Source organism: Carettochelys insculpta, chromosome 5 (genome assembly GCF_033958435.1).
Source record: "Carettochelys insculpta isolate YL-2023 chromosome 5, ASM3395843v1, whole genome shotgun sequence".
NCBI lineage: Eukaryota > Metazoa > Chordata > Testudines > Carettochelyidae > Carettochelys > Carettochelys insculpta.
This window is the reverse complement of record NC_134141.1, coordinates 99,900,937-99,927,892: the sequence shown is the minus strand read 5'-3', so window position 1 is coordinate 99,927,892 and position 26,956 is coordinate 99,900,937. Positions and strand designations below refer to the sequence as shown.

Here is a 26,956-nt window from a genome sequence, read left to right as displayed (position 1 = left end):
TTTCTAGTATCATCTTCTAACCAACCAGTACATCATATAGCAATCCAAACAGGAACATAAAATTGAAAAACAATCTTCACTTACAAAGCAAAGTTAGGGGAAGAAATGTCACCATTCCTCAATTGCTACAGTTCAACAATAAGTTTTAATTTTTTTTTGGCATGGACGTCATAATTAATGTACTTTGTATATCTGAATAGCAGTATTAAAGAAAAAGGAATCTACAACCACTGGAAAAGAGAATCCATAATTTTTCACAGATATTTTCTTGACTTCCTCATGTTATAAGTCAATTTATTTCTAAATGATAATTAATATATTAAATAGCGTATGTAATGTAGCTTAAATTCTGTGCCTTCGGGTATTATTTAACTTAAAGTGTAAATTTATTAAACATTAATAATTTTAAAATGATAAGCACAGTCTTTGCAAACAATATTTGGCTTCCAATTAATATTCATGCAGTCAAAATCAGATAGCACTACACAGCTCAAGTTTAGACATAACAGCACAAAGGCATGAAATTGAATTTTCATTCAACCCTTTATTTAAGTAATTTCTTGAACACATAAATGGATGGAGAAAAATCTCCATTTTCTTTCTTTGTGGCAGTTGTGAATATTTGCAACCTTTTTCAGTTCTTAAAGAGACTTGAAACCTTATTATTTTACATCATCTTAAAGCACTGTGAGGCACTAATGCTGGCACCTTTAGAACCCCTCTCATTTATGGCTTAAACATTTTTATTTAATCAAAGACTGCAATGCTTCTACTGTCTCTGATGATTACACTGATTTTTTCTGTACAAAAGAACTTGAGAATGGCTATACTTGGTCAAATCAATGCTCCTTATAGCCCAGTGTTTTGTTTTCTGACTGTGGCCAATGCCAGGTATTTCACAGGGAATGAACAGAACAGGAAATCATTCAGGCTCTCTCTACAAGACAGGATTTTCCAGCAAAACTGGGGTTTTGTGGGGAAAAAACAAGAAGCACCTACACGCAAAATGCACTTTGTCGACAATTTGTCAACAAAACCTGGCACATCCACTGGCAGCTTTATACCTCTCCTTGTTCAGGTATAATGTCTCTCTAGACTGTGTTTTGTTGACAAAACAGCCATGTCAACGCTCCAGGGCCCTTTTGTTGACAGACAGGGCTTCCAGTTCACCGGGCAGGCCTGTTTGCAGAGCTTCCGGTCAGCCATTCTGTCGAGAGAAGGCTGGGCAGTCTGGATGCTCTGTGTCGACAGAGTTGACCACTCTTTTGATCTGCTTGCATATGCCGATGCAATCTGTTGACAGACGTTTTGCTGGGACATTCCTTCCAACAGTTGCTTCTGTCGACAGATGCTTCTCGTGTAGACATAGCCTTAGTGAGCAATCCCCTCTTACCCATTTCCAGTCTCTAGCAAACACAGGCTAAAGACATTTTGTAGCATGTCTTTATATTCTGGTCTATGCTGGCTAGCAGTCACTGAGGGACCTTCCATAAACATACATAGTTCATTTGGTAACCCTGTTATATACTTGGCCCTCATAATATCCTCTGATAAAGAGTTCCACTGGTTGCCTGTGCATTGTGTGAACAAATACTTTTGTTTTTTTAAACCTGCTGACTATTAATTTCATTTGCTGACCTCTTGTTCTGATCGTATGAGGAATAAATACACTTCCTTATTTACTTTCTCCAACCACTCATGATTTTATAGAATTCTATTATATCCTCCCTTAATTGACTCTTTCTCAAGCTGAAAATTCCAGTCTCATTAATCTCTTCTTTTGTGGAAGCTGTTCCATATTACAAAAGTAGTCAATTCATCATTCTAGCTAACTCTTAATAAACAAACAGGAATTTCCTTATTGTAAACTTCAACAGTTTTCAGATTTTGAGAATTTCACATAAAGTTAATGGAATTTCACCAACAACAGAAAAAGCCAACGTGATATGGACAGCAATAGAAAAAAAAACAATAATGTTTACATCCTGCAAATAGGTGTTCATTAAAAAATCAAACTGAAAATTCTCATATCTTTTATCGAGCAACAGTATAACTAAATTCCGGCAATCCAATATAAAGTTCATATTTCTACTGTAGAGGAAAAACATCTGTCAGGTTAATTGATTTGTTCCTTGAATGCTATGGATTAGAGCCAAAGACCACTGAAGTGAAAAGAAGACTTTCCAGTGACTTAGTGGTCTTGAGATCAGGTAGCTTAGAAATGCTGTTTGAGTCTTTGAGTCTTGTTCATCAGCCTTGTCTGTTAACTGATCACACATACTGGAATGTACTGTAATGAATGATTAAGTAAAGCATGGTCATATTCAGTTAGGAAGTATTGTGTCTGACTCTGGTAAGGATTGTTCCTTTAGCTTGGAAATTGGATACATGGATGTTTCAAAGACTAGTTTTTGCTCTGCATTTCATCAGCATATTAGCTAAAGCTTAGTGGCTTAATTTCTATAGACTAGCTCCACACCAATCTACTATACCATCTACCCATTCCCTTTGGTGTCTGCCTCTCCTATTCAAACCACCCATTATGTCGAATAAAAGGGTCTTGATTTTTTGTTCAACATTCATTCTGCAAATATGCCCAAATAGCTGTACCTTGTGTTGTATAACCTGCACTAAGTTCTCTTTGGCTGTATCTTCCTATATAATTCCTTGCTGGTGACTTTCTGCATTCATCCTATTCTCAGGATCTTTCTCTAACAATCCCTCTCGAATGCATATATTCTTCTCTTCAAATCTTCATTATCACCTATGTATCACATCCGTACAACATTCTGCTGAATACACGTTTTCAAGATGCTCAGCTTCATTCCTAAGCTAAACACTTTGCCTTCTTATCCATCGCCTTCAAACTCACTCTTGCTTTCACTATTTTAGTTGCTATTCCCTTCTTTCAGTCTAGATCATACGTTATGTTGCTCCCCAGATACGTGAACTTCTCTACATTCTCTAGTTCAATCCCATCTTCACTGATCTTCCTTCCTATTTCCATATTCCATGGCATGGAACCCGTAGAGGCTTCATGGTGGAGTTAATCAAATCTGCAAACACCTTATTAGCATTATGTAATATAAATCATGCAGACATGGCTTTATACTGAATAATACTTTGTTGTAGTTGTTGCACTTTGAGGTCAAGATAGTTTGAGAAAAGGGATATGCATAGTGCTTTTATCTGGTTCCTTGATTTTATATATTGGTGTCTTCATGGTGCTTTGTCAGTCTTACATGCTGCATCATGAACTTGTTGGCATCACTGTATCTAAAGAGGAGATATTGCACCTAATGGGGTTAAATTAAGAGCATTTTTAAAGAACATGAGATTAAATTAGAAATGAACAATGAAAAGGGAGGTTGTGCTTAGTTTCAGATCTGGATAGGACTGGTGTTGACAAGATTTTTGCAGCTTTTTCTCCATGCTGGTTACACTGCTCAGGATGCAATAATAGTGAACAGATATTTCTGGAAAAAAATTGAATGGAGGTCCCTTTACAATTTATAATAGAAACCTGTTCCAAGTGACATGTTTGCTGCAATCACCATCTCAGTCCTAAAACAAACACTTCCAAAGTTTGGGACCCAAAAAACTAGAAAAAACATTGCAACTTGAAATTGAGACAGTAAACACAGACATGGACCCTTGCTAAACTAAATATACCAAACACCAGCCCAAGTACAATATGGACTTTTACTTAAGAGAAATCAACTTTCTGGTAAGGAAAACAAATGTTTGTCATTCTCATGCATTGGATACACCGCTCCAGATAGAAGTTATAATTCAGCAGAAATAAGCTGCAGTGACCTCGAGACACCTAACACACAGAGAGCAAACCAAAATAGTGAGTAAAAAGAATCAGTATGAAGCATCAGTTGCTGATACCTTTGTTCATGTAATGTAGCACATTTCTCTATGAGCAGTTCTGTTCACTTCAGTGGAACTATTTGCAGAGTAGAGAGATTCAGACTGAGCAAGGGTATCAGAATCTATTCTGAAAGAGTATCTAATCATCAATATCGCTGCCTGACAATAAAAAACAATGTCCCAGTCTGGAGTCCTCTAGCCATCTCCTCTTCCTAACATGGAAATCTGTTAACCTGTCAGATCCCTCTCCCTTATAAAAGGAAGGGACAAATTCATCACCTGCCACCTACATCACTCTCTGGGAGGAATCATAGATAAATGCAAGTAGGAACTAGCAAACAGATTCTGCATAATATCTCTCCTTTGAAAGCCATTGGTAAGAAGGATTAACGTCATTTTGGATACACTAGATGGAGATGAGTTACTGTTGAGAATGGAGCAAAGTGGATTGCATTAGTCTGAGGTGATTAGATTCTGAATGAAAAATATGATGACAGACAGGTACTTGACTGATAAAATTATCAGAAGCATTTATTACATATGTAATATATAAGATACATACAACCGATGCAATGGAAAATAAAATGTATATGTCCACCTTAAATCTCCGGAAATTATTATTATTACTAGAGCACTATGGCTACGTCTACACATGAAGCCTACATCAAAGTAGCTTATTTCGATGTAGCGACATCGAAATAGCCTATTTCGATGAATAACGTCTACACGTCCTCCAGGGCTGGCAACGTCGATGTTCAACTTCGACGTTGCACAGCACCACATCGAAATAGGCGCTGCAAGGGAACGTCTACACGCCAAAGTAGCACACATCGAAATAAGGGTGCCAGGCACAGCTGCAGACAGGGTCACAGGGCGGACTCAACAGCAAGCCGCTCCCTTAAAGGGCCCCTCCCAGACACAGCTGCACTAAACAACACATGATCCACAGAGCCGACAACTGGTTGCAGACCCTGTGCCTGCAGCATGGATCCCCAGCTGCCGCAGCAGCAGCCAGAAGCCCTGGGCTAAGGGCTGCTGCACACGGTGACCATACAGCCCCGCAGGGGCTGGAGAGAGAGCATCTTTCAACCCCTCAGCTGATGGCCGCCATGGCGGACCCCGCTATTTCGAAGTTGCGGGACGTGCAATGACTACACGGTCCCTACTTCGACGTTCAATGTCGAAGTAGGGCGCTATCCCCATCTCCTGATGAGGATAGCGACTTCGACGTCTCGCCGCCTAACGTCGAAGTTAACTTCGAAATAGCGCCCGACGTGTGTAGCCGTGACGGGCGCTATTTCGAAGTTAGTGCCACTACTTCAAAGTAGCGTGCACGTGTAGACACGGCTTATGTGAGCTTCATACAACAGTTTATTAGAAGGAGTATTCATAACAACTGCAGAGCCTAACTCAGACAAATACTTTACATGGATAACAACTTGGCTGCAAATAAGCCCGGAGATACAACTAATGAAATCAAACAAATTACCAAATTGTGTGTCAGATATTTGGACACGTGTTATCTGGTAAGAGCAACGAGGGGTCCTGTGGCACCTTATAGACTAACAGAAACATATGAGCATAAGTGTTTGTAGGCAAAGACCCACTTCGTCAGATGCAGGTCAGAGGCTACCCCTCTGATATGTGTTATCTGGTGTTTACATGTAAACCAGTTAGTTCCAGATTTGGATCCTCTTTTTCATACCTTACTCCTTGAATGGTTCCAGTGAAGTCTATAGGAGTATTTGTGGTGAAAAGTTCTACTCAACATGACTAAGTGTAAGGGCCTGACTCTGTTCTTTAGTTAATGTGCACATACATTATGAGTCTCACTGGCTGTATGCATGCTCCTTCTTATATTCCAGAACTGCAAAGGCTATAATATTAGAAAGGAATGCACCTGGGTTCTTCTTTATGCAGTGCCCAGAAAATAATGCAATTTAAATTCTTAATGCTGTGTACATAACTGGAGATGATATGACTGTGAGAAAGAATATAGCCTGAAAATCTGATTCTGATTTGGATTTATAGTTTTGGCAATTTAATTTTTATAATTATTGAATGGACTATGATTAAACCACATACTTAATGAAACAGTGGTGTATACAATATGTGCAGACAGTTTGTATGGTATTAGCATTGGAAAGATCTAACACACTTAGTTTTTGTGAAAACTCCAGGATTTTGTTTGCTGTTTTGTTTATTTTGGTTCATTCATTCATTTTGGTTGCTGCTGGGTTTCTTTGGAAGTCTAAAAGTAGCATAACACAAAAGCTATTCACTGACATGTCCCGGCTTTTTTTTCCCCCTAAGTTAACGTTATTGACAGTAACAAAATCTTCCTCATGCAGCATAATTCTAACAGTAAGTCATGCTCAGATTTCTTGAGCTGGGGAGCAATTTTACAGATTTACCTTATCTTTGGAATGCAGTTGTACCACTTCTATGCCAACTTATCAAATACCAATGGACTTATTGATTATGGAGAACTAAGAATGATTTTCTTGTGATAGCATTTACTCTTCAGGAATGATGGAATAATATTACATTTCTCTATTAAATAAGGCAGACCTGCATAACTGCATCTGCACCAAGAGGGGGATATCACTTTAGTTATATTAATGTAAGATGATACAACTTCCATGTATAGACAAGGCTGAATTTCTTAGGAGGCAGTTATTGCCATTCATTAACATTCAGACTGGTTCCCTGGTAAGCATCTCTGATCATTTGGGCACTGTGCAGAAGAGTGCACATCAGAAGGCATAATTCTGCCACAATTCATGCTGTGTGGCACAAAGATGGATCATGCACACACACGGCCCAGCTTGTTTTCGCAGCTGTACTGGTCAGAAGTCGGGCACTAGCTCCAGGGTCATGGTTCTGCCTCCTTGAACTTCTATCCCTGTGACACAATTTGCATCGCTGGGTGTGCTCTGATGGAAGGGTTTAGTTTTTGTGGGAGAATTTTTGGTCAATGTTGAGGTGATGACTTGCTCTAAATTCCCAGATATATAAACAGACAGATTGAATCTAGTCAGATGAATTCTCCTTTCTGAAGATACCACAGTGACTAAGATTCTTAACAAATTTAAGGACCGCTACTCCACCTCATAGGCCTCATCTTCAACAAGGTTTTTGACCCTCTCAATCATCTTGTCCTTCTTGACCTCTTACCCGTACTCAGCTTTCAAGATACCCATTGAGATGTTTGCTGAGTCTCTGTCCTCAGGTATCTTTATACTTGGCACCTGGGTTCTGGATAATCTTCTGTTTTTACACAGTTTTAAGTATCATCTATAGGCCAGTAATAAACAAACCATCTCTGTTCATCCAATCCTGCATTTCTACCTGCCTCTAGGATATCTCTGATACTTGACTTGTTTTGAGTTTAAACATACCATGGCCAAATACAAAACTCATCTCCTCACAAATTCTACCCACAGTTTCCCTCTCTTTTTCAATAGTGAACAAACCACCACTCTCCTCATCATAGAGCTTCCTGATTCCTGCCTTTCTCTTACCCAGCATATTCAGGCCTTAGAGTCTAGATCCCAAACACCAGCAGAAGTAATTATTTACGTTCCATAATCTTGGCCAAATTTCTTGTTCAAGGCCTGATTTTATTCAGCCCGGACTAATGCAATGTCCTTCTCTCCGTCCACCCTAGCACACACATACAAACACAGCTCTTCCTTGCTCATCAGTTTGATCATATCACTCCAGCTCCTCAGGTGTTATCACATCAAATTTGAGATTCTAATCATTACCTCCAAAACACGATGAACTGTGCACCACCTTAGTCTCCCTTGCAATGTTCACATTGTACTCGATTCCTTCTGCCCTGTAAGCATACCCACCCTCCTCTGTCCATTTGCTATGTCCACTACATTTGCCTCTGGATCATCATTCACAGCACCAAATATGTCTATTACAAGTATGTCTGGTGCAAGCTTGAGCTTTTCCAGAAGGCCCGTTACCCCATCCACATTTAAGCAAATCCCCTGTAAATACCTATTTCTACCATTTTCTACCAACAGTGGAGATAATTGTATTAAATAAAGCAAAACAACCAAACTACAAAATGTGTTTATCCCTTTCTCCTAAGCTCTGTCTACCATTCCCTTTTTAAACAGCGAACCCGTTGAGGCATCCATTCTTGAATATTAGGAAAACACTGACACCTGCTAAGTGCTACCAGAAACTAATACATATGATTAATTTAGTGTGATTAAGGACAATAGGATACGACCTTCTGATGAGTTTTCAGAGTTAGCCTCAGATAAAGCTCATTAATCTTGTCAGCCTAAAAGTCTCTAAAACATGGAATACATTGGTAGGGTATTCTGGAAAAAATATCATCTGAATATTTTAGACACTGACAAAAGCCACTGCTGACTACTGCAGTGACTGTATTGCCCATGTTCAGATAGTGGTCAGAAAAAAGCTCCCACTGATGTCTACTAAAACTGATGCAATATTTATTATACTAAACAATGCATTAAAATTCACAAAATACTGTTCACTCATATCCAAATTCTCACCCACGGCACAGGCACAGAGCTGCCTAAGTATTGACTCTCATGGAGTTTCACTAGGGATGAATTTGACTCACTCGCATATTTCTGCATGTTTAGTAGTGTTCACTATAGTATTTAACACTATTAGTTATGTGACTTTGTGTCTTATTTCACATTGAACACAACTTGGCGATCATTCTTGAAATAGGAGATGTATTTTAAGTAATTACCTTCTCTTGATATTGTCGGCGTGAGGAATCCAAAGACTGAATTAGGGCAGTGGCATGACCAACAAACATGGCATAACACGTAGCCCCCACAATCATACTCAACATGGTAATCCACAAATCGGACATGCTGACGGGGGCCCGGGCTCCATAACCAATACAAAGCATATGGCTCATGGCTTTGAAGAGTGCGTACGAATACTGCTTTCCCCAGGAATCATTCTGCAAGGAAAAAAAAAAGTGACTGAGCTAGCAATAAGATGGAGGACAAAGCATTTTGACCTATGTATCAGGAACATTATAGATCACTGGTTTTGAAGGAACATCCTGGTAACATTATCCTGTATGTATAGGAAAGAGATAGTCTTTTTAAGTCCATCCTTAGGTAAAGCATTGGAAAGTCTGTCAATTATTGCTTAGCACAGTGACAAAAAGTAAGTGAACTCCTTTAAAAATAAATATTTTTTGCATACTTGCATATTAACCTAATTCAAGCTAATCACAGAGGTCAATTTTATTTTAAAATCCAGTTCAGAAAGAGCTGATCATTCAGACTTCCCAAATATACAATGGTGACATTACGGTTTAATGTCTGAAGTTGCTTGGATTGTTTTTGTGTATGTTTATGTTTTTAGTTGTTATATTTTACCACTTTAATTTTCTAAAATTTTAGACAAAATTCTGTCTACTGAAAAGAGGTTTTGCTTCCCATGTGTGAAGCAACCATTTCTTCAGTAAAAATCTCAACTATGTAGACCTTTCACGCTCAGTATGAACAAGCATAATTATACCTGTCTGGAAATGAAAGGTATCCCAAAAATATATCTACACATAAGAGTTATGTGGTTCCCACACTGCCCTTTTATACCATGCTCTGCTGGCTGCAAAGATATTTCAATGAAATACATTACAGATGCCCTCACTCACAGTTAGCACAGGAGTCATGAATTTTGTTTTAACCATTTTAAATAAATAAATGTCATTTACCAGTCACTGGCTTTTAATATATATGCAATACACCAAGATAGGCGTATAATAATTTTAACAAACTGCTACATTATTTTCAGATATTAGCTATTTCATTTCCTAAGAGCACATTTAATATTCATAAAAAGCAGTCAAGTAGCACTTTAAAGACTAGCAAAATAGTTTATTAGGTGAGCTTTCGTGGGACAGACTCACTTCTTCAGACCATAGCCAGGCCAGAACAGACTCAATATTTAAGGCACAGAGAACCAAAAACAGTAAGCAAGGAGGACGAATCAGAAAAAGATAATCAAGGTGAGCAAATCAGAGAGTGGAGGGGTGGGGGGAAAGGTCAAGAATTAAACTGAGCCAAGTATGCAGACCAGCCACTATAGTGACTTAGAAAGTTCCCATCACAATTTAAACCATGTGTTAATATGCCGAATTTGAATATAAAAGCCAGCTCAGCACCGTTCTGGAAAGAGAAACAGCAGGGATTCTCCTTGGATTCTTCCAATTTTCTTTGGCAGAGGAATGAAACTATTACTGTTTTAAATCTGTTAAGTGTCAGTGGTCAGTTAAGATTCAGTGGTCACTCAGCAAAGACCAGTACACCTCAGGACATAAACAAAACATTTTTTTCTCTCTAAGAAATCTGAGTGGAGGAGGGGTCTCTCTCTCTCACTCTCGCTCTCTCCCTTACACACACACACACACACACACACACACACACACACACACACACACACACACACACACACACACACACACACACCATTCACTGGAGCCAGAACAGCAGGACGGAGTTTTTATCAGTGACGTAAATATTGATGTCAAGTATCGGAGGGGTAGCCGTGTTAGTCTGGATCTGTAACAGCAACGAAGGGTCCTGTGGCACCTTATAGACTAACAGAAAAGTTTTGAGCATGACCTTTCGTGAGCACAGACTCACTTGAGATGAAGGGACGAAGTGAGTCTGTGCTCACGAAAGCTCATGTTCAAAACTTTTCTGTTAGTCTATAAGGTGCCACAGGACCCTTCATTGCTGTTAAATATTGATGTAAATATATGAACTCCGAGAATTCATCCACTCACTCCCATATTTTTTCTTAATCAATTAATTCCAAAGAAGTGATCTGGAAAACTCTGGGGTGTGAGAGAAGGAGAGAAAGAGAGAGGTGCTGACTTAATACTATTTTTGGAAGGGAAGATTGCCTCTTAATGGGATTTGGGAGGCTTGCTTTCTTTGTCCACTGATATAGCATACACTTAAAATAAAATGATTTTCAAGTTATATACATGACTCTACCGCCAAGTTTAATGTACAGAAATAAGAATAAAGATCATCTCAGTGTTTTTGTGCATGTGCTCTAAGCCTAGGGTTTGTCAGCATCAGCCTTAGATTTGTCAGTGTCATAGGTTGGAATTTTCCACAACTGGATGCCAAAATGCTTGTCTTTGCTATAGACAAAAGTGCAGAATGTATCATTCCTCTGTTACCAGAGTATAGAATTCTCTGCATGCAGCACTTCTCCATGAACTCCATAAGGCAATTTTCATTTGATACATTCTGAACAAATACTGCTGAATTACTCAAAAGCCATAATTTGTAGTGAACCCTGTTTTGTTTACACATTCAGTCTTTCTTTAATTGTTGTCATTTTAAATGCTTCCTCAAATGATCCATATTCTGCTCCTGCTGAAAAATCCCTATCCAGCCTTTAGAATTCATAGGTAAAAAGGGGAATTTAATTTCTTATTTGGCAGTGAATTGATTATTGGATCCAGATTAGCAGTAATTGGTTTAAACTGTTTTAAATGGAATGACATTAATTTGAAAAACTGTTAAAGACAGTAATTGTGAGAAATACCAAAGCTGTTTATTCAAGGATTGATTACACAATTTAGCATGATGACACTAAAAAATACACAGATGTGTAAAAGTAGTGATCACTGATCATTTGCAATTAGTTGTGGAAGTATAAGCATTAATACAGAGCTGTTATCCCACAGGGCACATTCAGCACCGGGAACTTTTGAAGTTCAAGGACTTTATACATCAAGAATACACTTGTTTCCTCAGGTCGAAGGATGTTATTCCCCCCTTCACATTTCCACATAAGCCTGTTATAAATAACTGTTGTATAACTTATTAACTTCCCAGCTCATAAGCATAATTTCACAGAAAGTTTATAGGACACATTTAGGGGTCAAATGCAAACAAAACTATTTTGCTCAATGGACTAAGAGTTTCTGTTTTAATGAAATCTGATGAGGTGATTACTAGGAGATTCTGCTGTCATCAGACAAATCAGTTCTACTCCCACATTGCAGCCATTTCCTTTCGTCAGTTGGCTACCTTAGCCTTTAAGTCAGATATAAATTGATTTTAAAATCTTGCAGCAAACAAGTTATTTCACAGATGGCCGTGGGATTTTCCCACAGTCTGGTTCCGCTCTGCCCACTCCCCCCGACATCTCCAGGTTATGTTAGCCACAGGTGTCAGAGAAAGCTGAAGGTGAGTTTGCAGGGGCATGTTTGCAGGTTTGCTGTGGACCACACACTTTTTTTTTTAAGGTACTCAGGGGAAGTTAAATTGTTGTACCTAAGATCTCTGATTTCCCCCCTGCAATACTGCAGTAGTAGCGAGGGTCCCTGATCAGGACTGGGACTAAACTGCACAAAGTGATGTATAAACTGACATAGATACAGTCCTTACATCAAAGAGCTCACTATCTAGTCACCCCAATATTTTCCAGAACGGACACTGTAACATTTGTGGACTTTGTGGAAAAACTGATAGGGGGGATTTAATCATGGGAAATTGGGAGCTTATTATGGCAGGAAACCAACAGTTTAAACCTCTGGGGTTTCAGTTGGGCCCATTTTTGCTATAAATGCACTGCAGTATAACATAGCATATAAAGCAGCATAAACACAAAGATCAACGAAAAATGTAAAATTTCACTTGGGTCAAAGAAGGAAAAAGGAGGCAGCTATGGTGTATCTCTGCAGTGGCTCTAGAGAAACACCCTACCAAATCTGGTGGACATGAGTCAATGTCCAAGGAAGTCAACTGTAGTCTTTTCAGCAACTTCAATAGGCATTGGATTAGGCCCTAATACCCATATATGACTGTATTTTAACTATGTCATATATTTATCTAAAACGCCATACAGTACCACCTGGAAGCTGACTTTGAAAAGGAGTTCTTAAAATTACAATACAGATAAGAAACTAAACAAGCATGCATAATACATAATATATTAAACACTCTTACAAAAATTAAGATTTGAGAGATGACTGTATCTACAAGTTTATCACAGAATTGGTCATTAACAGCCAAAAGGGGAAGAAGGAGAAAGAGGTCTGAAATAGGAAAGAAGTGTCATGCATTCTTTATCAAGCTCTTCCAGAAGGGGGATCCCCATGTCTTTCCGAAGGAGCCCAGTCTACACGGCAGCTTTGCTTCCAGAAAGGGATCTTCCAGGAGCAAGATCTCATGGGAATATACTAACGAGGCATGAGATATTTTAATTTACACCTCATTAGCATATTTTATTCTGCTCATTACCATTCCCCTTCCAGAAGGGCGGGTGGGCAAGTGTAGACATGGCTTATGGGTATACATAGTCACTATATAAGAAAATAAATACACATACAGAAACCTTTAATGTATTTACTTCACTCAGAGCTGCTTTATGACTTTGTTGACACTACAGCTTATTCATGTTTTTCTGCTGTGTTTGACATGCCAGAAATTAAATAAAACCACAGCAAAATCACAAAGCTTTGTCTTTGTTTTTTGGTGCAGCAGACCCATCTAAAAGGTAATGGCTGGCTGCAACTTTCTTCATTCATGCATACCCAAGTTTGGGTTTGCTTGGCTGGTTGTTTTTCTTTAAAAAAAAACAAAACAAAACTTCCACTCCATCTACTATCCTTAAGAAAATGCATGAAGGGTCTTTTTCCACTATTCCATCTTCCTGACATTCTCAGTAGTCCCTCTAGTGAAAGATCAACTTTCTTTCTGTAGAAGATAACCCACAATGCCACTGAAAATGATCAACAGTTTCCTTTGGTTTTTACACACATTTCATGCCCCTCTTTGTGTCTTTTAAACATGTTTCAGTTATTATTTAGCACACCTATTCAGGCTATAACATGACTTCCCTTTTTCTATTGTGACAGCATTAACTTCAATTTTGAGCCTACGACATAAAACCTTCAACCTTTTGTCTTCTTTGCCCACAGTTCTTCCCATTTCTTCACAAGCTCCTTTTTTACCAAATCTTTAAATTTGTCTCTATGAAAGGGAACATTAGTAGCAACCTCCTCGTGTTTTAGATCTTGTTTTGATGCTTTGTCAGCCACCTAATTTCCAGATGTTTCAATATGCACTGGAATCCATTCTGTTGTTACACAGATGCCTGCTTCCATTATATTTATAGTTAGGTACATTATTTCACTTTTATCATTTCTACTCTCCAAAGTCCTTGTTCTGATTACCACTACACCTGGCATATAAAATTACAGCTGCATATCTCTTACCTAGCTTAGTGCCACTGATATGCCCATTAATTCAGTCATCAGAGTGGTCACATGATTTCATAGCCTTTAAGATTTACAGATTCCAGGACTATGAACACAGTGCTGTCATATTTTGATCCATCTGGATACAATAGTCGTAAATAAATTCAGAAAGGTCATTGGTTATGTGCACTTTTATTCCTTCCCTCCATTTTTCATACTATTCCAAAACCGCAAATGAGAGAATAACTATCCAGCTATAAATTAATTTTCTGTGACTAATAATTTTTAGTTCTCTCATGTATCTTTTGTGTATCTCCTTTACACCTTTTTGACCCTGATAGTATGAGGAAGTCTGTGGCACCCCAAAATCTTATGTGTGCTAAGTCATGCGAATGTGCACCCCCCAGTAGAAACAAAACACCTACATGTGGGTGCTCTGCTAATTAGCAGGGCATCATTTGAATGTCTCCTGAGTGGCCGTACAAGCACACAGCTCACAGGGAACACTAGGACCTAGCCTCCATGAATCTATTTAATTACTTGAAAACCTATTTATAATTTTGGTGTTTGCAATATTTCCTTAAGATGAATTCCACAGAGTAGCTATGCATTGTTTGAAAAAATACTTCCTTAAGACTGACTGAAATTGTAACCCTGTTAACCCAACTATAAAACACAGAGGAAGAGTCAACAACTTTCCCCTAAGGCCCACAAAAGGACAGGAAGAAATATTAAATACAAATAAATACAAGAGTTCATTTTCAAAGATTTGATGATGTGAAATTCGGCTGAGAAAACAAAAGAAGAAGCCCTAAGTAATTTTATTTAACGAACAGGAGAAAAAGTCAAGCTCAAAGCCAAGGTATGTGACTTAATAGAAGAGAATTTATATCCATCAAGAAACCTTTTGAATGAGGATTTTAATAATTGGGGGATAATGACAGTTTTTAAATTTTTATGTAGACTGGAGAGACAAAAACAACTTTATATTTCAGATAGTTAAATGTTGGTAGACATGGGTCGTGTCTACAATAGCAAGTTCATTCAGAAAATCAGGCCCTTTTTTGAAAGAACACATGGAGTGTCCATGCACAAAATGCTCTCATTCGATCTGAAATAAAAAGAACGCGGCTCTTCTCCCAGAAGCCCTCTTCCACTCCCAGATCAGGAAGAGCACTCCTTTTGAAAGCATCTTTCAAAAACAAGCATATGTAGATGCTCCATGGGCCCTTTGTTCGAAAGAGCAGTCTTCGTGTCACTCGATTTTTTGATCTCTGATCCATTCTTTCAAAAGAGCAGGGGCTGTGTGGACGCGTTCTATCAAAAGAGCAGATCAATCTTTTGATCTACTTTTTTGTGTGTGGATGCACTTTTTCAAAATAATTTTTTTCAGAAGAGATTTTTTGCAAGAACTTGTTTCGGAAAATTGCTGTGGTGTAGAGACAGCCATGATGATATGGGTGTGGTTAGTTGACAAGCCTGGAGTAATGAATCAAGCCATTTATGAAGTACTACTCTAATGAAGCCATCAAGAAAATCTTTGAATTTACTATGTTTGATAGTCAAGGAAAAAGCAGATATACAAGAGCTTTATATAGAACAACTTTTGGAAACAGTTCAAAGAGTGAAGTGATAAAAACATGATGAGCAGCTCCACAGTATGATGACTTACTACGAATTGTAAATGAAATCTCCAGTTTGCAAAGATATGTACAAGCATTCTACAAAATGGATTAGAGAAGAGTGAAGCAGCAAGGGTATTTACTAGGTAATGGCATCTGTGGTTTCTTTACACAGCTCAGAGCAGGCATCATAGTATAGAGAGTTCCTGACCTCAAATGATAAAATGTCTTAAAGATAGCTTTGAAAACATTATTTGGCTTTGGGAGGTGTCATCATTAGTCTCAGAATCACTGGTGACTGGGAGAAGTCATGTGCAATAAATCATTAACTAGACAGTACAAAAGATATCATGAATAAGTCTGCCAACAAATATATCTCCATATATTAATCAGAGCTTGTTTGTCTTTCCTCAGGAATGTTTTCAGTTTGAGGCCTTGGTGCACACAGAATCAAATTACTTTACCCACACAAGTTGTCCCAGTGAGCAGGTCTCTACAGCAATGTTTCTTAAACTATTTTCTGAGGAATACTGGTGTTGTGTGAACCACTCACAGGTATGCTGTGAGCATCTGTCACTTTTGATATCATACACTGATGTAAATATTTTCTGTTATTAAAACCAGCTACAAGTTACTTTTTCATTTCTATGATGCCTGATTAAATTACCTCATTTTGGTTTTGCTGTATATGCTGCTGTTTGTTTGTTTGGGAGTCTGACAACTTTATTTTTGAGAAAATTTTCAGAGGTGTTCCATATAAAATATTATTGTTTGGTGTTCCGTCGTTTTAAAAAACATAACAAACACTGCTCTAGGGATTGCACGATCAGGCCCTTAAGAAATTCAGGAAGAGAAATATATGATTGCACATTATAGTCTTTAACAGTGAAGTGGGTATAAGTATGTATTCTTCTCATTTTATATATAATGAAACAAAGGGGCTTGTCTATACAAAGCTGTTGCATTAACTGAACTTCCAGTAAGAAGTGAAACCAGAAATAAACTGAAGCAAAGCCCTTACTTCAATTCAAAAGTGGATGATATTAGGACACTTGGGTCACTTGAACAAAGCAATGTAATCCATCCTTAAATTGATATAGGTGTCCATAATAGGGCTGGAACAAGTCCTATTAAATCAGTTTAAATGGAACAACTTTGGCTACATCTACAGTATGAAAGAAAGTTGAATTTATTAAAGTCGACTTTGTAACACTAGATTTTATAAAGTCAAAGTTGAGTGTCTGCACCTGCTCACAAAGTCGACTTAGTGAATCCCCACTAAATCACCAAACTTCATCGGTTGCAGCAGTAAATTGTGGGCACCCATTCCACAGTTCCTTCAGCCCCGTTGCATTCTGGGTTGATTTTTGCTGGTGAGTTATGGGAAAAAATGCTCTGCAAGTGGTTGTGGGTGGGTGATGTCATCTTCCCAGACTGCATTGCCCTCATTCCTGCCACCATTGAAAACAAACAGCCATTTTTCAGAATTCTATTTCCTGATGAGAGAAATTGTTTGAGTCATCCACATTATGGAAAGAGGCACTCCCCCGCCCAGTGGAAAATCATCTTTACAGAGAGACATCATGGTCTGCATGTGGTGTGGTAGGGCAGAAGCTAGCCTTGCAGTGGTGGTGGGGAACGGGCTAGCCTGCCAGGTGCATGATGCCGTGGGTGTGGAGGATGTAAAATGTAAAACACAGAAAAGAAGTTTCTCAGCCTCTCCTGCTAAATCCTGTGCAGAGAAGAGGCTCTCTCATGCACTAAACCCCACGCAGGACAGGGCATGCCACTGTCTGCAGACACGGTCTGCACAGCCAGGCAGCCATGTGATGGTGGGGAGGGACTGATTTTCACCTGGCACTGCTGAGCATCCCTGGTGTTTACTCAGCACAGATTCATCCCCCCATGCAGAAATGAGATCTGGATCTCCTGCTGGCTCCATGATGGGGCTCTTTTGTGACCCTGAGAAATCATGGCTAGATGTGATCCGCATACTGTCCAAAAAGAAAATGAATTCAAATTACTGGGCTTCCTGTTGCAGCAGAGTTGGAAGCGGCAAGAATGGACATATTGTGGGATACTTTTGAAGGCTGATAAAATCTGTTTAAGGGTAACAATATTTCCACATTAGCATTAATTCAACCTTGTAAATTCAAACTTGGCATGACACCGCACCAGAGGGGTAGGGCAAGAAAGTCAGCATTAGTGCCCCTTAAAATCAACCTAATGGTATTTGAGCAAAGACAGTCACATTGTAAAATTGAGTTAACTGCCTTAAAATTGACTTCATGCTCTAGTGTAGACATGGCCTTTCTTGTGCAGGCCTAAACCAGAGAAGTTAAGAGAGTTGCAAAAAGCTGCCAAGAAAAGTCTATGTAGAATTGATGATTTCCATGTTACTAGACCAGAACTTAAGAATTGGACCTCATCTTTCTCTTAATAGCAACATCAGTATTGCATGGATGAATGAAGAGAATTCAGAAATTTCTCTCATCAGTTTCAGGAAGGAGTCATCGTACACCATATAAATTTTGACTGTGGGGTGCACAGTTGTTATGATCACAAAATTTAGTCCCGGTAAAAGCTTTAAGAATACCTTTGCCAGCTAGCTGACATTCTAGACAGTACTGTTAGATCAGTATCCATTTGATCTAAGTATTTTGTCAACTTTATATCGTAACCAGATGGAACTGACTCCATGACTATGGCTTTTCAGCACCTTGTGAAAATTAGCTTGGTAAACATTTGAGCCCTCATGAGCTTGCTGACAGTTTGGTAAATGTGACCACATACTGGGCCCTGCATGATGCTTTACACTATTGTATTATGAATTGATAAGAGAAAGCAAATGAATTTGCATGCTAAATACTATTTTGGCACCACCGAAAGAAAATGTATTGTCCTCAAAATGGATCAGGGTTCAAGGATAATATTTCTTCCTACTACATTTGAGCTCAGTTGGAAGATGGGATCTTGAATTATGATACCCCATAAAGAAAGGTGCCCAAGAGGATTTGAAAAAGTAATTGAGGACAAATGTTGTAAAAGCATCTCACTCTCATTTTCAAAAGTGATTTAGACATTTATTTGTGTAAGTTTCAATCAAGAGCTTTTAAAAATTTTACCTATAACTTTGTTATTTTGTAGGAATCCAGCCTCTAAAACAAAGAAATAAAAACATCATGCAAAAAAAAAAAAAAGGTTAATTGCACTCCCTTTGCACAACACCAAAAGGTAGATGTCAACATTCTAACTTTCAAAAGATGCTAGCTTTTGAATGTAGAATATCAGAGGATTGCTGGGAATCTATTGAAAAGCTCTGGTTTCAGGCCCCTTTCTTTGCAGAGATATACTTCAAAACATCTCTATTGTTCATTCTCAAACAACCAAGAACTGGTGGCCCTGAGAAAACATACATCACTGCACCTCACACTGTCTGGCCCTCAATGAAGAATGAACAAAAGTCGACTTCATTCTGCTATTGGCCTAGTCAGCAGCTTCACACAGCACACGTATTTAATGAGAAAGGCTTTAAAGCATCCTTATCAGTATTTAGTTAAAAATAAGGCATTCTAGATTTTGCGGTTAATAAAATGGAACTTCCGGGCCAAGAAAGTGAGTTTAGGGAAAACACTGTGTTTTAGGGGAACTGTTGAAACAGCTTAGCATTTTGGTGTCTTGTCTTAAGAGTTTGAAACCTAGGAAATGCGGCCTCCATTTTTTGAAGGGTTTATTTTTGTTCATTCCTTTAAAAAATTCTATTGTTCTTGAAGGTAGCATTTCAGCAGTTTGAGTGCCCATAACCTGAACTTCACCTCAATGGAGTTTTGTATGTAGTTGTTTAAAATTTAACTAGGCGGCTAAATTAAGTACTTGTGCTAAGTTATTCAATCAGAAAATGGGTAAAAGATGTATTACCAGCAGCAAAAAGGAAATTTGAAAAGATGTGTGCCAATCTTTAAATGAGTTGGTTTTTTCTTCATTCTTAGATTTGCATAGTTTAGTGAATACAATTAAGTGTTCAATAAGTAATAAACTTGCTGTAGGTCTAACTGCTCTTTAACTGTTTGTGCATCTCTGAGCTTCCTACAACTCAATAATAATTATTCATCAGACAGCTGTTCTATTCACGGAACGATGGTGCTGCCATTTAACTGCTCTTATGTTTGGAAAGCAAATGGGATGCCTTCAAACCTATAACATAAAAGTACCTACGTAAATCTAAAAATTAAACCACAGTCCTTTGATTACAGGAGCTACAAATTTACTCTGCAGAACCGCTAAACCCATCAGCTGCTAGATAGATTAAAGGAAACCGGTTTTGAAACTGAATATTCAACTTCTGTAATTTGAATGGATAATGTGACGAGATTGGAGAAACAAGTTAAAGAAAAAAAAGCTCTCTGAAAGCAAACACTGGGGAGGGGCAGCTTCTTGGATTTTGGAAAGAAAGGGAGTGATAGTGAATGAAGTGAATGAGTGATAGAATATTTTATTTAGTGTTATATATTTTAAACTGGCAAGTAATTCATTAATCCTGGATACCACCTAGAAGCATGACCACAGAGAGATCTCTTCTTGTCCCTGAACTATTTATAATCTGTGGCTGAAATCCTGCAGCAGCACCTGTGTAGATAGCCATTTTTGCCAGTGTAACCTGAGTGCAATGAATTTCCCTATATGCGTTTATCTGCAGTCTCAGGGCGTTATTTTAGACATGGTATGATGAATTTGAAGCAATAAACAGTACAGAAGGAGTGTGGATAGGCAGGACAAGTCTTCTTGCAATGAAATTAAGAGTGTCCCCACAAAGTTCTATGTACATCTTGTTCATTTCTCTATATTTTTATGAATGTGACACAGTACTGGGATTGAGCTTTTTTAATATTCAGGGCAAATGTTAGGTTACTTCAATGTATTTCAAAAGAGAGAATATGTTGAAATTACAAAGTATTAGAAACAAACTGTAACCCATCAGTTTAATTCTCATTAACAACAATTTTACTAATCAATTACACTTTGCCCAAGTCATGGGAACAGCCATAATTATTAGGATACCTCCCCACAGTACCAATCTCTCCATGGGCCACCTTCAAGAAAAAAATCGAGACAAATGACCTATGAAATCAGTGATATTTTCATCTTCTGAACAGACAACCTAGACTGCCTTATAGATTTCCACCACAATTTCATCAATACCACCCATCCATTTAACTCTATTGAGAACATGGGCAGTGGGTGTACCTGGGGCTGGGGGAGGCAAGCATGTGGGGAGGGTGGGCAGCATGTAGCCCCCACCTTCCTGGGCACCTGGGTGTGAGGGAAGGCACTACTCAGCTCCAGCATTCCCCAGCCCTGGGGCATGGGGATGTGGCATGATGGTGGTGGGGAGGAAACACAGGCAGCAAGCAGAGCACTTCCCCAGCCCTGGAGAGTTGGCCAGATGGACCCAGCCTTGGCAGGGGAAGACATACTGAAGGAGGGGTGGAGGCTGGCAGTCTGGGAAGGTATTGCCTGACCCTGCCTGTTATACCTGCTACCCAGCCTCTATAATACTCCCAAACTTTATGAAGAACAAGATCAGCTTCAACAATGGAGCCCTAATGACAACTCTGTACAAGAAACCCATGGATCATCCTCCCTCAAATATCCACAAACCACCCCAAAGACACTAAGAAATCTATTATCTACAGTCAGGAATTTAGATACCACATAATATGCTTTGAAGAAAAAGTCCAGGATATACTCCTTAACCTCTGGGAGTGGGGGGGCTGGTGGAAAGAAACCTCACCAGAGAAGTAGCTCACATCATGAAACAGAGCTCCTAAGTACCCTGAGAGAATCTGCTTCAAAACAGAAAGAAAATTCCCTCTAACACAACACGTCTAGTTGACACTCATCACTGTGGAATGGAAGGGTATAAAATGATTACAACATGTATTGATAGGGAACCACATCCAGGAAGAAATATTCCCTAAATGCCCTCTTCTGGCCTTCAGACAACCCCCACGCCTCTCCAACTTCATTATTTGAAGCAAGTTTCCCGCAGACCAGGACCAGATGGCACCAGATCTTTCCAGAACAACAGATGAAAAACCTGCAGACACATCTGAAACACTGTAGTGATCAACACACCCAAGAACACACCTTTCATGACCTATGGGTCCCACATATGCCTATCACAACCTGTGGTGTACATCACTAAATGCCCCAATTACCACTATGTGGGTAACATGACACAATTGTTATGCTCACAAATGAATTCACACAGAAATATGCTAAAAAATAAAAATAACCTATGGGTGAACACGTTCACAAAGCAATAACTCTATATTTGACTGCTTAGTCCTCATCCTCAAAAGAACCTTGAAGAATGTTTTGAGAAGATAAGCTTAGGAGTTTAAATTCATAACTTTGCTGGTCACTAACCATCATGGACTAAATAGAGACACTAAATTTATGGCTTATTTGCCAAAATAGGATACTGTCTAAATTAGCTTCCCTCCTCCCCAGCTTTTTTCTTCCCTATGACTGCAGAGGTGTTAACAGGCCACTTCATACTGAATGGCCCCTTGTAGTATATGTTAAGTACTTGTGCTAATTCCCTGCTTGTGTTAGCTGTGAGACTGAGTAGGTATGTGTTTGTGTGTATGTGCACACATGCACACTTCAGTGGAGACAAGATTTCACACTAATAACTTTTAGTACCAAATGCAAGTTTTTAATATGGAGATGGAACTATTTCATAGCACTGGAAGGCAGCTTTAGAGGTCATCGAGTCCAGTCCCTTGTCCTCACAGCAGGACCTAATATCATCTCTGAGATTTTTGTAATATATTTGCCCCAGATCCCTAAATGGCCCCCTCAAAGATTGAACTCACAACCCTGGGTTTAACAGAATTAATTAATATTAATAAAATAACAATAACACCAATTTACTGTGAATATATTCTTAGATTCACACACACACAAACATATTATAAACCCAAACATATAAACCCAAAAATATTTCCCTTAGCCCATGTGGATATTTTGCATTATAATTAATATTTTTCTCTTATTTGAAGGGGAGTAAAGGACTACTTTTATTATGTAATTAAATAATATGAATGTGATACTAACTGCAACTCAAATTAATTTCATTTCTGCTGACTGGTTTTATGATTGTTCTTGTTAAATTAACTCATTTATTGTATATTATTGTATACACATGCAGACACATTCAATCCCGATGATCGTTAAAAAGCAAGGAAAGGAACTTCCTTTATAAAGGAAATAACTTAAATCTTTCTGTTGTATAATGAAAGTAAACAACGCATACACAGTAAATGGGATGTCATAAGAACAGCTGTTTTTTCCACTTTAGAAAATCCTATGGTGATGTTCCTCTGAATATACCACTAATGAAGTAGTGTCAAGTTTTCCTTAACATTAGAAAAACCACACTGAGCCAATAAAATATAAAGACAGCTCTGACAAACCACAAAAATGAATACAGGTTGAATCTCTCTACTCTGGAACTTTCTTATCCAGCAAACACTGTAATCTGGCATGATTTTAGTCACCTGGACCACCAGTTATCATGGGTGTGGCCAAGTTTCTTGCGGTCCCATAAAGTCTACCTACAATTACCAATCCTGACTCTTGGTGTTCTAAGCTGTTATTTAGTTGTAATTTACTCCTAAATGTCTTCTAAGAGCCCAGTAAGCAGTGAAAGTGTTGGTAATGTGCTAGACAATATTGACTTCCCATGGTCCGGCAAAATCTCTCATCTAGCACCTATCAGGTCCCAAGGGTGCTGGATGAGTGAGGTTCAACCTATATTTGGTTATATTTTACATCCTGAATTCTGAGAGTTGAGCCTAAAGGCTGTGAATAAAATTTCTGTACAGATCAGGGCTTATGTTTTTCATGGTGATAAAAAAAAAGTTTTTCTAGCAAAAGTGAAGAAAATTGTGAAATATATATTGCTGGTCTCTGGAATATATTATTGAAGTATACTGTATATTGTATGTTCTTGGAATGAAGACTGGAACCTTTGTGCTCAGGAAATATTTTCTTTGTCTATAAATATATATATTTATCTGAACAGTGATATTAAATAAACTACTGAGGAAAATGGTGTTCAAATCCAGAATCTTATGTTTCTTCTTGCTCAGCAATACACCTGAAGCTTAGAACAGTTCTCATGTGATATAAGTACTAACATCAATTTACTAGCATAATAAATGCAAAAGTACAGTATACTGATCAATCCAAATACATTTTTTTGCTTTAATCCAGCAACTTTAAAATAACATATATGAAGTATTAGAAGTATTAGAATACTGTATGTAAATATGATACAAAATTTACATTCTCTCCTCTTATGAAAATGAAGAGTCATGAATTAAAATTAATTTGCTCACACGGGGCTATGCACCTTTTCCCAAAGGTGATCTTGTGCATGAGTTGAAAGGGAAAGTACTCAAGCAAGAGACAGTTCAGACATTCTGGGAACAGGAGATTAAAAGAACCACAGTTTCTTCTTTATGTATAATTCTTGTGACTAGAGATGTTGTAAAATTAGAATTTCTGTTCCGCAGGTAGTGCCAAAACTTTGGCATTTGGTTTTGTGTTGAATAAAGGCAAAAAGTTAAAATATCTTTTTTTTTAAATGGAACAAAACAAATTGAACTGAGAAATACTGGTTTCATAGTGAACTTTATGTACCTGTGGGGCCTTATATGAACATTGTAATTTGCACTTATGCCCACATTCTACACTAGTAGCCTGGCTAGGAAACTCATTTTAAAGTGGTGGGGTGAATGGTGCATTGTGGGACATGTGGTTCAGCCTACAAGCCTGGTTCATACAAAACAACCAAGGCATAAGCATCCAAACTACAATGCCTCTGAAGCACTGTAGCAGCTCACAGATGGATGCAAATTTATATTAAATTGACACAAATATAATAGTCTGACAAACTGTAGTGTCTCATTTCAGAATAATAATATGATCCAAAGCAGACTGAATTGAACTGATTTTTCCTGTTGGAAAACTGAAACATTTCAGTAACACTGAAGTTTTCCTGTGGAAAATTTTGCTTTTTGCAGAAACTGCACTTTTAGCAAAAAAGGAAACATAATAGTGATAATTTGCAATGAGAGAGGTGGGGATTCACAGGAGAACCAGCTGTATTCACTGCATATTTTATGGTAAAAGCTCCATAGTTCGTAGCGGGTATGATTCAGCACCCACCAAACCTAACAGAGACTTCCTTTGCCTTCAATAAGAGCTGTATCAGGGCCAAAGTGTGCAAGTCAGCATCTCCTATTCTGCATTTCTTCTAAAGCACATGCATTAATGTTTGCCAGTAGCAGCTAGGCATATACAGGGGAAAAAAACGGCTCAAGGACAACCTAAGAAATTGAACTCCAAAAAAGTCAAATTTAGCAAGTTTGCAAACTGATGCATTCGAAGTCAAGAAATAACTATCTTATCTTCCAATGACTTGGAAATACAGCTATGGAACTAAATTAGGAGCACATATATGTGATGGGTTAGATAACAGAAATCCCCTTTGGGCTGTCCCCTGTTGTGCTGACCAAGCCACTATGCCTGCCTACCTGCCTTTCCCACCACCCTGTCCTGCTGGGCCAGAAGCTCTGGTCTCCCACAGCAAAGTCAGAGTTGGGGTTACCGCCCCTTTGCAGACTAGCATGGATGCTGAACCAACTCAGCTCCAGGAGGACTCAGCTAAAAGGCTGTTGATAGGACCAAGGAACCCAACCCCCAAAAGGAAACAAAACCACAACTAAATCCACCAATGTCACTAAGGTCTGGAGAGTCTCTGTGCCTGCACCCTCAGGTACAGCCAGAGGCGACTCTTAACCAGCAGGTAGAACAGAAATTTTATTAGATGATAGGGATGCAGCATAGAACAGACTGGTAGCACAGGAACCAAGAACAGTGAGTACAATCCATCCTGGGGAAATGGAGCCTGAAGCTAGGCACTGTGACCCTCTCCCTGCACCCCAAACCAGTTGAGATTAACTTATGCATCCAGCACCCTCCTTCCATTCCTCCAGCCAACCCCCATCCAAATGGAAAAGTACCAGATGCAAGATGTATTCCAGTATGAGATAGTATGATCACATGTTTTTCTAGGACCAACCACAGTTTGGCCTTACAGTAAAAATAAAACCATTCACAGGTCATTAGTTTGAGTGTTGAGCCAGTAAGATCCTAAAGTATCACTAATGACTCTCATTATCACATTAGCTGTGTCTACACGTGCATGCTACTTCGAAGTAGCGGCACTAACTTCGAAATAGCGCCCGTCGTGGCTACACGCGTCGGGCGCTATTTCGAAGTTAACTTCGACGTTAGGCAGCGAGACGTTGAAGTCGCTAACCTCATGAGGGGATCGGAATAGCGCCCTACTTCGACGTTCAACATCGAAGTAGGGACCGTGTAGACGATCCGCATCCCGCAACGTCGAAATTGTGGGGTCCTCCATGGCAGCCATCAGCTGGGGGGTTGAGAGACGCTGTCTCTCCAGCCCGTGCGGGGCTCTATGGTCACCGTGTGCAGCAGCCCTTAGCCCAGGGCTTCTGGCTGCTGCTGCTGCAGCGGGGGATTCATGCTGCATGCACAGGGTCTGCAACTCGTTGTCGGCTCTGTGGATCTTGTGGTGTTTAGTGCAAGTGTGTCTGGGAGGGGCCCTTTAAGGGAGCAGCTGGCTGTTGAGTCCGCCGTGTGACCCTGTCTGCAGCTGTGCCTGGCACCCTTATTTCGATGTGTGCTACTTTGGCGTGTAGACGTTCCCTCGCTGCGCCTATTTCGATGTGGTGCTGCGCAACGTCGATGTTGAACATCGACGTTGCCAGCCCTGGAGGACGTGTAGACGTTATTCATCGAAATAGGCTACTTCGATGTAGGCTTCACATGTAGACATAGCCATTGAGAATTAAAACAGAGTCACAGTTCATATTTTTAACTTTACCTGCAAGAATACACAGAAATATGGTATACAGATTCAGCAGACTGTAACTTTAAAATGATACTTTACGTTAAAGGTTTTTCATAACGCATCTTTGAGTTATGCATATCCATATTAAATCCAATCACAGACATTTGCTTGGTGTCTGAAATCCATTTCCTATTGGTAAGTAATAAGACAGCATAAAAAGAAGTAATGGAAACATTTGCATCAAATGAGAACCACTGT

The 26,956-nt window shown here is 39.0% G+C and overlaps 1 protein-coding gene across 1 annotated transcript in view; it reads right to left on the bottom strand.

The window, feature by feature from the left end:
• Window positions 1-26,956, bottom strand: part of HCN1 (hyperpolarization activated cyclic nucleotide gated potassium channel 1) — a 267,708-nt gene that overhangs the window by 78,579 nt on the left and 162,173 nt on the right. Inside the window, exon 4 of the mRNA XM_074994298.1 lies at window positions 8,627-8,845. Within this exon, the coding sequence (XP_074850399.1) occupies window positions 8,627-8,845 (219 nt within the window). The remainder of the gene's footprint in view (window positions 1-8,626; window positions 8,846-26,956) is intronic.